At 41.9% G+C, this 14,043-nt stretch overlaps 1 protein-coding gene across 5 annotated transcripts in view; it reads left to right on the top strand.

The window, feature by feature from the left end:
• Positions 1 to 14,043, top strand: part of CCDC141 (coiled-coil domain containing 141) — a 635,983-nt gene that overhangs the window by 460,595 nt on the left and 161,345 nt on the right. For all 5 annotated transcript variants that reach the window (XM_085645202.1, XM_085645203.1, XM_085645205.1 and 2 more), the window contains exon 11: positions 10,526 to 10,714. In XM_085645202.1, coding sequence (XP_085501328.1) covers positions 10,526 to 10,714 — 189 coding nt within the window. The remainder of the gene's footprint in view (positions 1 to 10,525; positions 10,715 to 14,043) is intronic.

Consider the following 14,043-nt stretch of genomic DNA (forward strand, 5'->3'; position numbering starts at 1 on the left):
AGATGCATTTCAAGAGTATTTACGATTGTTTGCTTATAATTGTATCCAGGATTTTGCTAGCCTGTGCTTCCTTCTACCCTGTGTGCACGCAGGCACTTTACCCTTCAGGCATTCGCTAACATTTTCCCTAGATTAGTCTGCCAGAGATCCTCTATCCAGTTTGACTCTCATTGGCAGGTGTTGTAGTGACTAAACTACTTCCTGGGAATCCATGCTATATCTGTTTTAACTGTGAACTCTGACCTGACGAGAAGTTACCCCATCCACTACTCTCTTGTTTCTTGAAGTAGTGCCAATCTTATACAGGCCTCAAGAAGAAATTCACACTTATTAGAGCTCATCAGAGAGGTATAGCTTGTCCAGACACAAGGAAGCAACAAGTATTAGTTTAAACAATGCCCTTGAAGGTTTAGAGTGCTGCATAAATTATGCAAGAAAGGAAGCAGGGAACCCTGGGTAGTTCTCAAGTTTTAGGTAGAGAGCAGGTCCTTTATATGGAACGCTGTACAACACCACCAACACTCCAAGTTTGTTCACCTCAAATGTCTGTTTTTCTAGCAGAACTTTTAAGCATAGGATTTGCACAGTGCCATCAAGCCGAGCTAGAAAAGTGACAAAGCCTTTTTACATTTTCTCCACAAAGCCCTATGCTTAAACCGCTACTTTGACCTAGCAAAAACCATTTGCCAGGCCTTGACCTTCCTTTATAATAATTATATGTCACTTCTAAGGTAGGCCCTAACAGCTCATGGTGCAAGGTATTTCAAAATGAGTATATGTGTACTTATGTTATGTCCTAGCAGTGAAAAACTCCCAAAGTCGTTTTTCTCTGTAGCAAGGCTAGCTCTCCCATAAAACTTAATAAGTGATAACTTCAGTTTGGGAGCAGATAGAGAAGTACTTCTTCCATTCATTTTTGTAATTTAAACTCCTCTATATTGGTATAGTCAGATTTTAAGTTACTCTTCTGAAAATACCACTTTTAGAAAGTTGCCATTTTCTTTGCCTAAACGAGATGCGCCCTTCTGCCAGTGTCCATGGTCACAAGGTTGTTGTTAATGGTTCTCCGGTGATGTGTATTCTTCTCAGACAAGGGACAAAAGTGCCCTGGTTTGTGGAAAGGGTGTTCCTTTCCTGAGCAGGATGGCCTGGAGGTTTGTACTCCTAGATTCCTGCCCTGTCACTAGCAAATGCAGCTGACACTTGGTCCTGTCTGTCCTTTGATGCCCCAGGCAGATTGGACTCAGACCCGGTGAAAATGGAAGGACTGACCAAAACCAGTTTAGGGTTGGACGAAGGGGGTGTCCCCCACACACCGACTGGTACGGGGCTTAAAAGTGCCACCCGCAGAACCTCTTGTCAGACTACTCCTGGACCTGTGGATACTCAGATGAAGGACTGCTTTGCTGTCTGAAGCTTGAATGAATAGACTTGCTTACTTTGAACCCAGTACCCAAAAAGTCACTCCAAGGGTGAGTTGGCTGACCTCCTGTTTGAGCTACAGGGACACAACAAGTTTCCAGAAGTCCTTCTTTACAACTGGTCAGCTGACCAGTACCAACTGGACCTGCATGAACCCTGCTTCTGGCCTCTGCTGTAGTGAGTACTAATCCCTAAGAGGTGCCTCTCTAGGTCCTGGAGCATTTGCTGATGTTAGATTGTACTCTTCCTATCCTAAAACTGCAAGACCTGGTTTTTCACATTAGAAAGAATTGCCCCAGGTCTCCTCGAGAATATGAGCAGACTTCACCAAGGCCAGCGTGGGACCTGCATCTGACTGCCCACAAGACCTTACTGGATACAGACCCCGGACTTCACAGCTGGGATTCTTTTTCAAATGCCCGGCGTTCCCTACTAATATAAAGTTCCGATCATCGACCAGCTCTTCACGACGACTGCACTGCCAACTTGTAGTTCAGACTGAGGCCTAGTACTTCAGCAACCTGCCATTGCGGAGCCCCTCTCCAGATTTAGCCTGTCCGCCGACAACCTAGTAACTGGTGCTTCTCCTGTGTATCCGACACACACCCCATTGCAGTCAGCCTGAACTTTTTAGTTTGACCTGGTCCTTCGCGACTTGATATCCGCAATTTGCGCTTTGTGCTTCATGTCTCGGGTTCTACTTTCTTAATTTTTGTCGTTTTGGTGTCATTTTATTCTTTAAAATTTAGTATAGATTTTTTTAATAGGTTTGGGATTTTTTCTTGTGTTTTGTTTTTTCTTTATTACTGTTTGAGTGCTTCATAAATACTTTACACATTGTCTCTATGTTAAGTTTGACTGCTTTTGTGCATGGTATCAGAGGGGGAAAGGTATTTATTGGGTGGATGGTATATTTACGATGCTAATTTCAGTGCTAGAAACAGTAGGGTAAGTGCATGTTTACTATTTTAACTCCAGAGAATATAGTTGGTGGGTGTTCACATCAACTATTCTGACTCCAGTCTTGTGAACAATGGGAAAATTGCATACAAATGTGGGTGTTTGTACTTACTATTCTAACTCCAGCCCTACAAACCTTGGAGACAGTTCATATATTTGGGGAAGTCAGACTTACTATTCTAAATTCAGTCCAACCAACATTGTAGAAGACCAAAGCGCTCTCTGTTCATGCTGCTAAAGCATGGAATGAGCTCCCACGCAAATTGCGTCTGATCCCCCTTGAAACTACATTCCACAAAAAACTTAAAATTTGTCTCTTCTCTGCAGGGCAGTAAGGTCTTGTTTTTGGGCACGTATCATGGGCTCCTTCCGTTAGTGCCAGGACACTCCTCAGAGTAGCTGCATGCTATAGATATTCTCTCATTCATTCATTTATATTGGTGGAGGGCATATTTAACATTCTAATTCCAGTTCGGCACACATTGGAGTAACCGCATATAACTGAAGGGGAGGGGGGTATTTCTCTAACTCCAATCCTAGAGAAATTGGGTTAAGTGCACATATTTTGGGGGTTGTCAATTTTCCTATTATTACTCGTTCGTTCAAATGACTTTATTCGATTCAGTCGAATCATAAAAGTTTGCAAACATACATTAAAAAGTAAAAAAAGAATATTCATAAAAAAACATTATGCAGAGGATAGACATACAATACACATATTGTCTTTCCTAAGTTATATTACCCCAGCACAGATTCTATCGAATGTAAGAGCCTCCTATCGTTCTACAACACATTTATACAAGATATGAAAAAAAAACTAAAATCACTTAAAACATTTATTCATTTTAAAGTTCATAGTGTTTCCTGATTAAAAAAGCAATTCTAATGAAGTTAAGCACAGAGCTGCAAATAGCAGCAGTATATAGTGACCGCAAGTAATTAAAACCGTCATCGTAAGAACAGGGACGGATTTCCTTTAAAACGGGCTTGATGAAACGTGCCCTTGGGTCTTTATAAAGTGTGCAAAACAGCATAAAGTGCATTGTGTTATTACAGGGACAGGAGGTTGGTCTCTCACACCAACCTGTTTGGGAAAAGCCACAAGAAAGTGCAATGTGCAAAGACAGAATCTAGTCATAAGGAAACGCGATTGAACATGCATAGTAAAAGATAGATAAAATTGCTGATGGCCTAGGGACGCACGATCTGGTAATCCGCCATCCTGATTAGACATACTTTTAATTCAGTGCGATATGCATTTTTTATAAACAGTTTCATGTTGGATTGGATACTATCGGGATTTTCGTAGTATTTTTCTAAGCCTATTTTATAAAAAGTATCTTTGACATAGCGAAGCCAGGGGGGAGTAACATTGCGTTATCAAGATTCATACAATCTCTAAGGATACTCCTTGAGAATATTAGGTCCTCTGAAGTCCAGATTTTCCCCCATAAAATCAATGGGGAAATATTTATTCTATCTTTTACATAATCCAGACCCACTTCAGAGTGACAGAAAAGTGTTGAAGAACTGCTAGGAATCATCAATAATCTTTTAAAAAATATATTCTCTAAAATCTGAATCTGGGAGCTTTTATGATATCCCCATACTCCTGCCCCAAATGTAACTACTGACAAACATTTTGATTTATATAATGTTATCATTTCTGCTACCGGCTTATGTCCAAGCTTGCAAGCAAAGCGAAACAGCCCCTCTATTATTCTGATAGTTTGTTGAACCCTGGCCACAATTAGTTGGTCCCAATTCAATTTATTATTAAAAACATTGCCCAAATAGCTAAAATGTGGCACCTTATCAATGATTTTTTCCTTCACTGTAACTTTTCTTGTTTTAGTTTGATTGGGAACCGCGTACCATAATAAATGATTTGCTATAATGTGCTTTTAGGTCCAATGCCATCATGATTTCGGTAAAAGCATTCAAACATTTTTTAAGGCTATTGGCCGTTAAAGTCATCAAAACTGTGTCATCAGCGTATGACAACAATGGCACCCATTTGCCTCCTATACTTGGGAAGTCCAATTGCTGTTCTAACAGGAATTATTCAAATCCATTTGTATATAATAGGAATAAAAAAGGGGCCAAAATGCAACCCTGGCATACCCCCTCAGTAGAAGCGATGGGCCTAGTCTTCTCTCCTCCAGGACCAAAACGAATAGCTACAGTGGTAGACGTATGTATTCTGCTCAGCAGGTTAATGAGGGGTTCTTCAAAACCCATGGTTTCCATCAGTGTCCACAACATCCCCCGGCTCACTGTGTCGAAAGCAGTGGACAAGTCCATGAAGGCCAGGTGGATCGATCCCCCCCTGGCCCTCATGTACTTGCCCATAATCATGGACAGGTTGAGGCACTGTTCATTTATTCCCACCCCCCCCCCCCCCCCCTGAAGCCATATTGAGTATTCAATATGAGTCCAGAGACATTGGCCCATGACTCCAGACGTGCAAGGTTTACCCTCCCCATAACCTTGCATGTGGCGTCAATTAAAGAAATTGGCCGATAGCATGTGGGGTCATTCCTGTTGCCTTTTTTAAAGATCGGTATCACTACTGCTTTTTTCCATGACAATGGAATACGACCCACTATTACTGCTTTAAAAACATTAAGCATCAAGGGGGCCCAAAGTTGAGGATTGCTTTTAAATGAAACCTGGGGCACCCCATCTGGTCCTGAGGCTTTCGAGGAAATACCCTTTCCTAAGGCGTCCTCAACCTCACTTAAAGAGAGGGATTGACTGAGTTGGTATGCAGTTATTAAGTTGATGACTATCTCATCACTTTGCTACTGTGATGAGACACCCTTTGGGTTGAATATACTCAGAAAATGAGACATCCATACTTCCCCCGTTATAGTCGAGTCCATACTCCTTGTGTCATTAGAAAAAACTGGATGATTTATGACTTCCCAGAAACTCTTGAAGTCCTTGAGAGCACTGGCTCTTTCAAGATCTTCCGAGGCCAGTCTTCTCAGTTCGTCCTTCCTATGATTAATTACGCTTTTATAGGTCTGTCCAACAGTTTTAATCAGAGCTCTATCACAGGGGACTACATGCAAAGCTTTCCTCAGATCTTTTTGTGCCGTGGAACACTCGGCATTAAACCATTTTATTTCCAGTGAATCCCGTCTCCTTACTTATTTAGTCTGGTTTTTAGCCACATCTTCACAAATTGATTCAAAGCATTGTATTATAGCATCTGGATGGTAGTCATAAGCTAAACATGGCATGACTTGTCTTAGATTTGCCTTGATAATGACCTCCTCAAATTGTGAGGGATTTATTGTACTCCATTTTAACCTCACCCCCTGATTGCGATTATGCTTTAACGGGCGTTCATAACCCCTACGCTTCTGTGCAATAACATGCATGGAAGCAGTAAGAGGATTATTGTTGCTAGCAGGGCTTGGTTCGATCGCAAAACTGTCTACAAGACATGCATACTTACTGGATATCAGCATAAAATCAATTGTGCTTGCTTTACCACCACCCTGATAGGTTGGAAACTGCACCGAAGGAATACTGACCGAGGTATCAATCATACATAAATCATTTAGTACAATGATGGTATTTAAGGCTTTGCCCTGTGGGGTATGCTTAAAGTGAGACAGAGGTTGATCTGCAGTGTCTACAATCCCACATACTTTATGCATGCTGTGCTGACTTAGGGTACAGTTAAAATCGCCTACCCAAATTATACACAATGGGTAGAATTTCACCGCAACTTTATCAATTTCCTCCTTAAGGGTGTTAATAACCCCACAATTTTTTGGGTCAAAAATATTGTAGTACCAATGAATCAATAATAATGTAGCTTCAATCAGATTGGAAATCAGAATAAACTGGTACCAAGGGGAGTCAGATATGTTCTCTATCTTTAGTGACTCATATTGGACGTAAATCAAGGTCACTAATACTTCCTTTGCCTTCCCTTCAGATTATGGTTTTGCCTGGACATTTAATGAAAAATATCCGTTCATAGTGACATCATCCCTGCTCCAGGTTTCCTGGGCACAGATAATGTCAAACGTCTTCACGTATTGTACCCAGGCCTCATCTGATAATTTTGAGGAGATGCCCGCAATGTTCCATGAGATAAGCCTGAGTGGACGGGTATTAGGATTTCGAACCGTTGAGACTTCACCAACAGTATTACTAGTGACTTGCTCTGTGGGCATAATATCTAAATCCAACCATACATTTACTGCACTGTCTTTATGCGAGTGCAGAGATGGGTATAGGCTGTTCTCATGATCTGATATTAAAGGAGAGACAGCTATACTATCTACATTATTAAGGGCAATCTCTGGGGCATTATTTAAAATACCCTTTTCCCCTGACTTTCTCAATTTTGGCATTAGTCAGTCTATATCTGCAACACCACTTAAGGCCTCAAAAGGATTTGGGTAGTACCAAGGAGGAGGCTGGGGGTGCGGGTTTACCCATGCACACCTATTGTCTTCCACTGTATGCCATCGGGGTCTAGGTGGATGGTAGAAAAACCCCAAGGGTAAAATGGAAATCCCCCTCTCATTTGCAAAGTAATCATCCGTCCTATCTAATATTGTCCTCACCAGGCCTGGGGATCCAAAAGTTAATACAATACAATCTCCCATGAATGTCTTGTTAGATATCCCCACCCACCCAGTCCGGCGTGGCATCTTAAATTCAGAAAATAGAAGTTTATTATTAATACCTGTGCTTGCACTTAAAAAATGTAGAGATTTGTTCCTCAGTGTTGACCAGTGCTCCATGTCACTGGGCAGCAATGAAGGAGCATTAGCCAGCACCACTGTATATGGGGTTGCTTCTGGAGGTAAGTGCAGGTTGGAATGTGGGCCACTAGACCTACCTTCTATAGTGCCTGTTTTTCGGTGTCTCTCATCCTGGTTATTGCGTGCCCTATCAACTCAGGCACTTCTTGGGGCATATGCGGTCTGGGCATTCCTGTGGGACATTCCTTCTGTCTGGAGTGGAGAGGCATGCTACCCTTGGGAGAGGAAGACTATCCTGTGGCACAGGTCTTAAAGAGGGTTCAGGGTGATGCACATCCCCCTTCGCAGCACCACCATCATCCCTAATTTGCCCATGATCTACAGAGGTTAAGAAAGTGCTAGGTGCTGGTTTTTCTAAATGCGCTAACCTGGCCTCAATTTCAATTAGCTTTTGCAATATCGGGTCTAAATGAGCTGAAATCACAAGTTCCATTTTTTTCAAAAAAGCTTCCCTCTCCTGGGTAGATAATGCTACCACCGATACCCCAACATCTGGAGCTGGTGCTTGAATGACCCCCTGATTATGCTCTTTGTCAACAGGTTTACTCCTACGACCTAAAGGTTTGGGCAGAAGGTAACTTTGTTTATTTTGTTTATTTGGCCCTTCCTTTTCTTTCATGGCAGTGCAAAACTACTCCCATGGTTAATCTTTGCTTTTTGACCCCGTGTGACAATATTTGGCCTAACTGAGGTACGGATTTTTCAGTTATATCTGAGGCGTTAATGATTTCAGGGCCTGGGGAATGTAACTCACTGATTTGTGATGAACTAACTTCCACACTCGTTTGTGAGGCAGGGATGATAAGAGCAGTTCAGTTATGAGGAATTTCAATCTGCGCTCTGTGAGTTCAATTTCGTGAATGAGTACCGATTCGGCCTTCAGTAGAAGAGCGTCCAATGTCTCCACTGCCCCTTGCCCATTTCCAGATTTTAGCCTGTTCATTTTATCCCCCTCCTTAATACAGAGTCAGTACCAGCAATGATAATGTCACAATACCTTCTAGAGTCAACACTGGTTAAAAACACACTGATGTAAAAATGTTAATAACGTGGCCCAGCCCATCCTCTTTTGGCCTTTGACGCGCTGCGGGAGCCCTGTATTCCTTTAAAGAGCCTCCTGGTGCTTGATTCCAGCGTGGGCGGCGTGCGTGCCGCTAGGGCCGCTAGGGCTGCTGGGGGTTGTAGTCTGGGCCGGCCTCCTCTCACGAGATCGGCAGTGCCCCCAAATTACTCTGGCAGCGGTGGCGGCAAAGACCAGAGGCAAAATCAAAGTAAGTTGAGCTAGCGTGCTGCGGGAGCCCTGTCTTCCTTTTAAGCGCCTCCTGGTACTTGATTCAGGCGTGGGCGGCGTGTGTGCCGCTAGGGCTGCTGGGGGTTGTATTCTGGACCGGCCTCCTCTCACGAGACCGGCAGTGCCCCCAAATGACTCCGGCGGAGGTGGCGGCAAAGACCAGAGGCAAAATCAAAGTAAGTTTAGCTCCCATTAACACGTGGCAAAGTGCTTATATTGGAGGGAGTGCATATTTACTATTCTAACCCTAGCCCTACAAATATTGAACAAAGTGCATATTATTGGGGGCATATTTACTATTCTAACACCAAATCTGCAAACATTGGGGTAAGTGCTTTTATTTGTGGGTGCCAAATTTACAATTCTAACTCCAGTTCTACATTGAGCAATGAGTATATGTTGGAGGCAGGCCATAGTTCGGTTCCACAAATACGAGGGTAAGTGCATATAATTGAGAGGTGGCATATTTACAATTTTAATTCCTGCCCTTATAAACACTGGGGTAAGTAGATATATTTGAGTGATTCAGAATTGCTATTCTAAAATAAATTTCATTAACATTGGTAAAAGAACGTGTGTATGGTGGATGATCACATTTACTATTTAACTCAAACCATACAAATATTGAAGACAGTGCATTTAGGCATATTTACCAAGTTCAGTCCTACAAACATTGGGCATATTTGCTTAGTTCATGGCTTCCAAAAAAATGGGGGGGGGAGATTGATATATTTAACATATTTTCTATGTATTAACAAATATTAGGGTCTCAGAATTAATATTAATACTAAATTCCCACAAATATAACACTTTGTAAATATTTTCAAAACGATTTTAAAATTCAAAATCATTACTAGAAAGAGATGAGGAATGTTATTAACTTTGAAATCTCATTGCATTCAATATAAAATATTACAAATCATTTAAATTGCATTTTAAAATCATTGAATCTGTTTAATTTATTTTCTAATGGTTCAAATGTTTCAAATATATTTCATAAATATAAAATATTTCAAAATAAATTAAAATAATATTAATACCAACAGAAAAAAAAGAAAAATATTTTATAAAATGTGTAAATTATTAATCAATCATTTTGAATTTAATAAACACATTGACATATTTAAAATGATTCTAATGTATGTTACATTAATATAAACACATATTTGTATATGAAATAATTTATTAAAATTTAATGATTTAATAATATATATCTCAATTCTTTTAATATACTACTAAGTTTAGTCCATAAATAAAGAAACAACCCCTTGAAAAGAATTATTGATATATTGATGAGAAATTAATCGTTTCACAAAAAAATGAATAATTAATTATTAACATAACTAATTAAAACAGAAAAAACATACAAAATAATACACATTTTATAAAACATCCTTTTTGGAAATACTACCCATCCTATCCCCTAAGATGAAACCTCCAGTCAAAAATATTAACAAGTTAATTAGAAATTAAGTCAATAATTAAACAGATTAATAAATAAGGAATAATTAACATACGTACATGAAACTAATACATTATTTTATACAAAAGTTATTTTAAAATGCTACCCACTCTCTTCCCACTAAACCCAGTGCCCAGTGATTTCCTTCTGATTCACACAACAGCCCCTTTTACTCTCTGTCATTGAGGATAGAAGGTAGCCAGACATTGGTCTAGGTAATTACTGCCTGTTTTTTTAAGGAAAACAGTTCCATGAAGCAGCTTCAGAGGGGGAGACCGTCTTGATCAGGTCTTTAAATTTCAGAGTTCGTATAATTCAAATGGAGCTCATGCCAAAGGTCACGGGTCCCTAAAGGCAGATATAGATGAGAGACTTAAATCCCCACCTCTGTCCTAGTTAACAGCTCTGCACAACCTCTCCACAAGCTGGTGTTTTATATGCAACATTATAAAAAGCACCATAATATGCTAACCAATATATAAAATTCATGTATGCAATGTATTTATGCTTACTTATGATAATACAAATGTTAATATATATACTGATATGATATGAAATCAAAATCTAAGGCATTTACTTTCCTGTTATATCTTTTAGGAAGCCTCCCGTGAACTGGAAGCAGCTGTGAGGATCATTGAAGAAGCAGAGCATGAACCTTCAGAGTTTGCCGAATTTGCCAGAAAAGCAAACCTTCTGCACAAAGAGTTGGGCATACGCAACCAAAGAATTGCTGCAAATCTGGAGGTTCTAAGTGTTTATGTAGGATTTTTAAAATCAGCAAAGGAGGTAGGTGTTTGTCACTAATGCATCACATTGCAGTATTGTATATACACTGTAGGAGAACAAACATGTCTCTTAAATTGGAACTTATCTAAATGTTTCAGAAGGGCAGACTATACATTCCAAATGTTCGAAATGTATGAGTGTAATGCTTTTTGGTTTCAAGGGCTGTATTATGCGTGTCTTTGCTGGTGCAGCGTTGAGCCGAGCTCCTGTTTTGTGCACCTGCAGGGCAAACAGTGAATTCATATTACCTAATAATTAACTAAGTTAGTGCTGTACTTTCAAATAGTACAATTCGGAAACAGTGAAAAAGGTTTGTCTCTTTCTGTTTCTGTGCTGTGCTGCCTGAAAATAAAGCACTAACTCAGAGAATTATTGGGATAAATGATTGGAGTTAATTCCATGTAGGTGCATAAAACAGGCTCTGACATTGGTGTTTGTGCATTACTTTCTGACAGTGACACAAAGCTGGCCTAGGTGTGGACAGGGTGGGCCATCCTGTGAGGATGACTGGTGAAAGGGCTAAACCCACCCTCACTTACACTTCAAAGGGCTTTGTCTCTTCCCCTAAACAAACAACCTTGACACCAGGCCTGCCCTGCCTTCTTGGAAAAACTTTCCAGAGCCAGATATCAGGGTAGGATAGGGAGTCCCCCCACAGAAAGGCTGTCACCAGGTATACATATTGGGCTTCCAGAGTCACACATCAGAACACTCCTGGACCTGTGCAAGTTACAGAAGAAGGATTGCCCTGCTGCTTGAAGGACTGTTTTGCTGTCTGAGAAGGAAGACTGGACCTGCTTGCCTTCATCCCAGGCTATCCAGAGTGACTCCAAGGGTCAGTTGACTGACCTCATGTGTGAGCTACAGGGACACAAAAAGCTTCAGAGACCTCCAGGCAACAGGCCAGTTGACCTACGGCAACCAAACCCGTTTGGACCTGCATCTGGACCTACCTGAGCCCTGCTTCTGACTTATTCTGGAGTGAGTACTGGTCCACAAGAGGTGTCCCCAGGGCCTGGATCCTTGACTGGCATCAGCGAGAAGTCTTCCTAAAAAAAGGAAGTTGGACTTCTCATAACCGTGAACGGGGCTATTGATGGTGTGCTGCCCACGATTACCAGGAATGCAGAGCTCTGGTAAAACCATCTCTTCACGCCAACAATGACTATCACTGCTGACCAGACACAGGAGACCTGCACTTTGTACTACAGCAATGAGAGCCCGCGACAACCACCAACATGGAGCAACAGCAATGACTGTCCAAGATGCTTGACCGGCTCTTTGTGCTCCAGCGTCGACCGTCCACGATGCCTGACCTACTCGTCACAATACGGCATTGACTATTCGACAACTGTCCCTGATGTTCAACTTCCTGCCTGCAGCCTCCTCCACTGCGAACAGAATTCTTTGCGCCAGATTTAGAAGGTAACTTTTCAGTGAGTCTAACCTGGTCCCTGTATCTGACCAATGCTGTATTGGGGTTGGCCTGAACTTGTGACCTTGCCCTGGTCTAGCTCCGCCAGATGACTGTGAGTGGTGCTTTGTGCTTTTAGGTGCTGTTTTAACCTGAAACTTTAAAATTGAATATCTCCAATTCTACTGTTTGGATTTTAGCTTGTCTGTATCAATTCATTAATTGAAATGTATTAAGCCCAGGTTCATTTATTGGCATGTGGTTCACCCAGACAAGGATTGTGGTTGTTGACCGAGTGGGGCTCTACCCCTCTCAACCAAGAGTCTAGGGGCATATTTATCATCTTTCATGCAGTGCAATACAGAACGCCACCTTGCTGTGCTGATGAAAGGGCAATAATGCACTGTATTTAACATTATACGAAAATAAAGATATTTCTCCTCGTTACGCCTCACCTGGGTAGGCGTACTCACACCCCATCCATGGAATGCCTCCCTGTCACAGAGGAATGCAAGGTAGCAATTTGTGCTGCCTTGCATTACTCCAGATTTAGCAAGCCATGCAAGGCCACCCTGCATGGCCTAATAAATCTGATTTTACTGTTTTGTCACCCTTCCACCCCCTTGCGTACAGCAGCGGTGACACAACACTATGATAAATATGGGCCTCAGTTTGTTATTGGTGTTCAGTGGCTTGATCCAGTACTTGTGTTTGTGCAATGCTACTTAATGATCTGTGCAAAGCTGAAACCCCATGTAAATACTTTGACAGCAGATTCAACCTCTTTCTAAATTCTCCTTGATTGGCTATTTTTCCTTTTTCCTCCAAATGTAATTCCTACCTCAATTGTGCACCTGTAACTCCTGCCCGCAACAATGGAAATGGATGTCATCAATCTTGAAAGCTACATTGTGGCAGAGCTGAAAGGTTTTTGCAGGGTGAAGGGGCTACTAGTAACAAGGAGCTCCTAGAGAAGAGAGCTCCAAAAAGCATTTAGGGCCTCGGAGGAGGTCCACCAGCTGCTATCTACAGCACAAGAGAAGATGAGGATGACGATGTTGAGGAGCAGGAAGAAGAGAAAGAAATAGAGGGGGACGATGGCAACTCCTGATTAAGGCCTCAGAGGCAAAAAGAAGGAAGGACCAATAGGAGTAGGGTCAGCAGTGTCTCCTCCGCAACCTATTCCCTAAGGAACTGGAGGACAGGAGGGCAGAGTGGGAATTCAGACTGCAGATGAGCAAAAAGGCAGAAGCAGCCAAGGAGAAGGCTGAGTCAAATAAGGACTTGGAGGAGAAAAGGCATGGAAAAGAAACTGTTGTTGGCTCATAAAATCAGCCTCTCAGGGTCCAGAAGCAATGGTGGCAGCAGAAATCCAGTGTCCAACTGAGGTAGGAGGGTTCACACCCCCAAGGATCTGGTGCCTTTTTTGTTGGAGAAGACATAGACAAGTGATTTGAGGCAAATGAAGAAGCACTGGAGATACATATGGTCCCTGAGCAGGTTTAGGGAGCCAGTCTCTGGAGGCATATACCCACTGCTGACCTTAGGGAAGGATGACAGGATAAAATACCCACTCATGTAGGAAGCTCTTGTCAGGAAGATTGGGCTCCCCCCTGAGAAGTATAGGTTGAAGTTCAGGGACAGCCCGAAACTGTTTCACCAGTCCTGGGTGGATTTCACGGATTACGTTTGTAAGACACTGAGGGGCATTAAAGAAAAATAATTACAGTGAGCTGTACAATCTGATTACAAGAGAGCACATGTTCAGTAGTTTTTTCCCCTGGAGTTGTACCAACACCTGTCAAATAGCAAGCTCACTGACCCAAGGAGGCAGGCCTTTGGCTCAGCTTCAGGGTCCACAAGAAGGTGCCTGGGAGTGACCCCAAGAATGGGGGTTTAAGTCCCCCCCAGCAGA

This window comes from Triturus cristatus, chromosome 3_1 (assembly GCF_964204655.1).
Source record: "Triturus cristatus chromosome 3_1, aTriCri1.1, whole genome shotgun sequence".
NCBI classification, from domain to species: domain Eukaryota; kingdom Metazoa; phylum Chordata; class Amphibia; order Caudata; family Salamandridae; genus Triturus; species Triturus cristatus.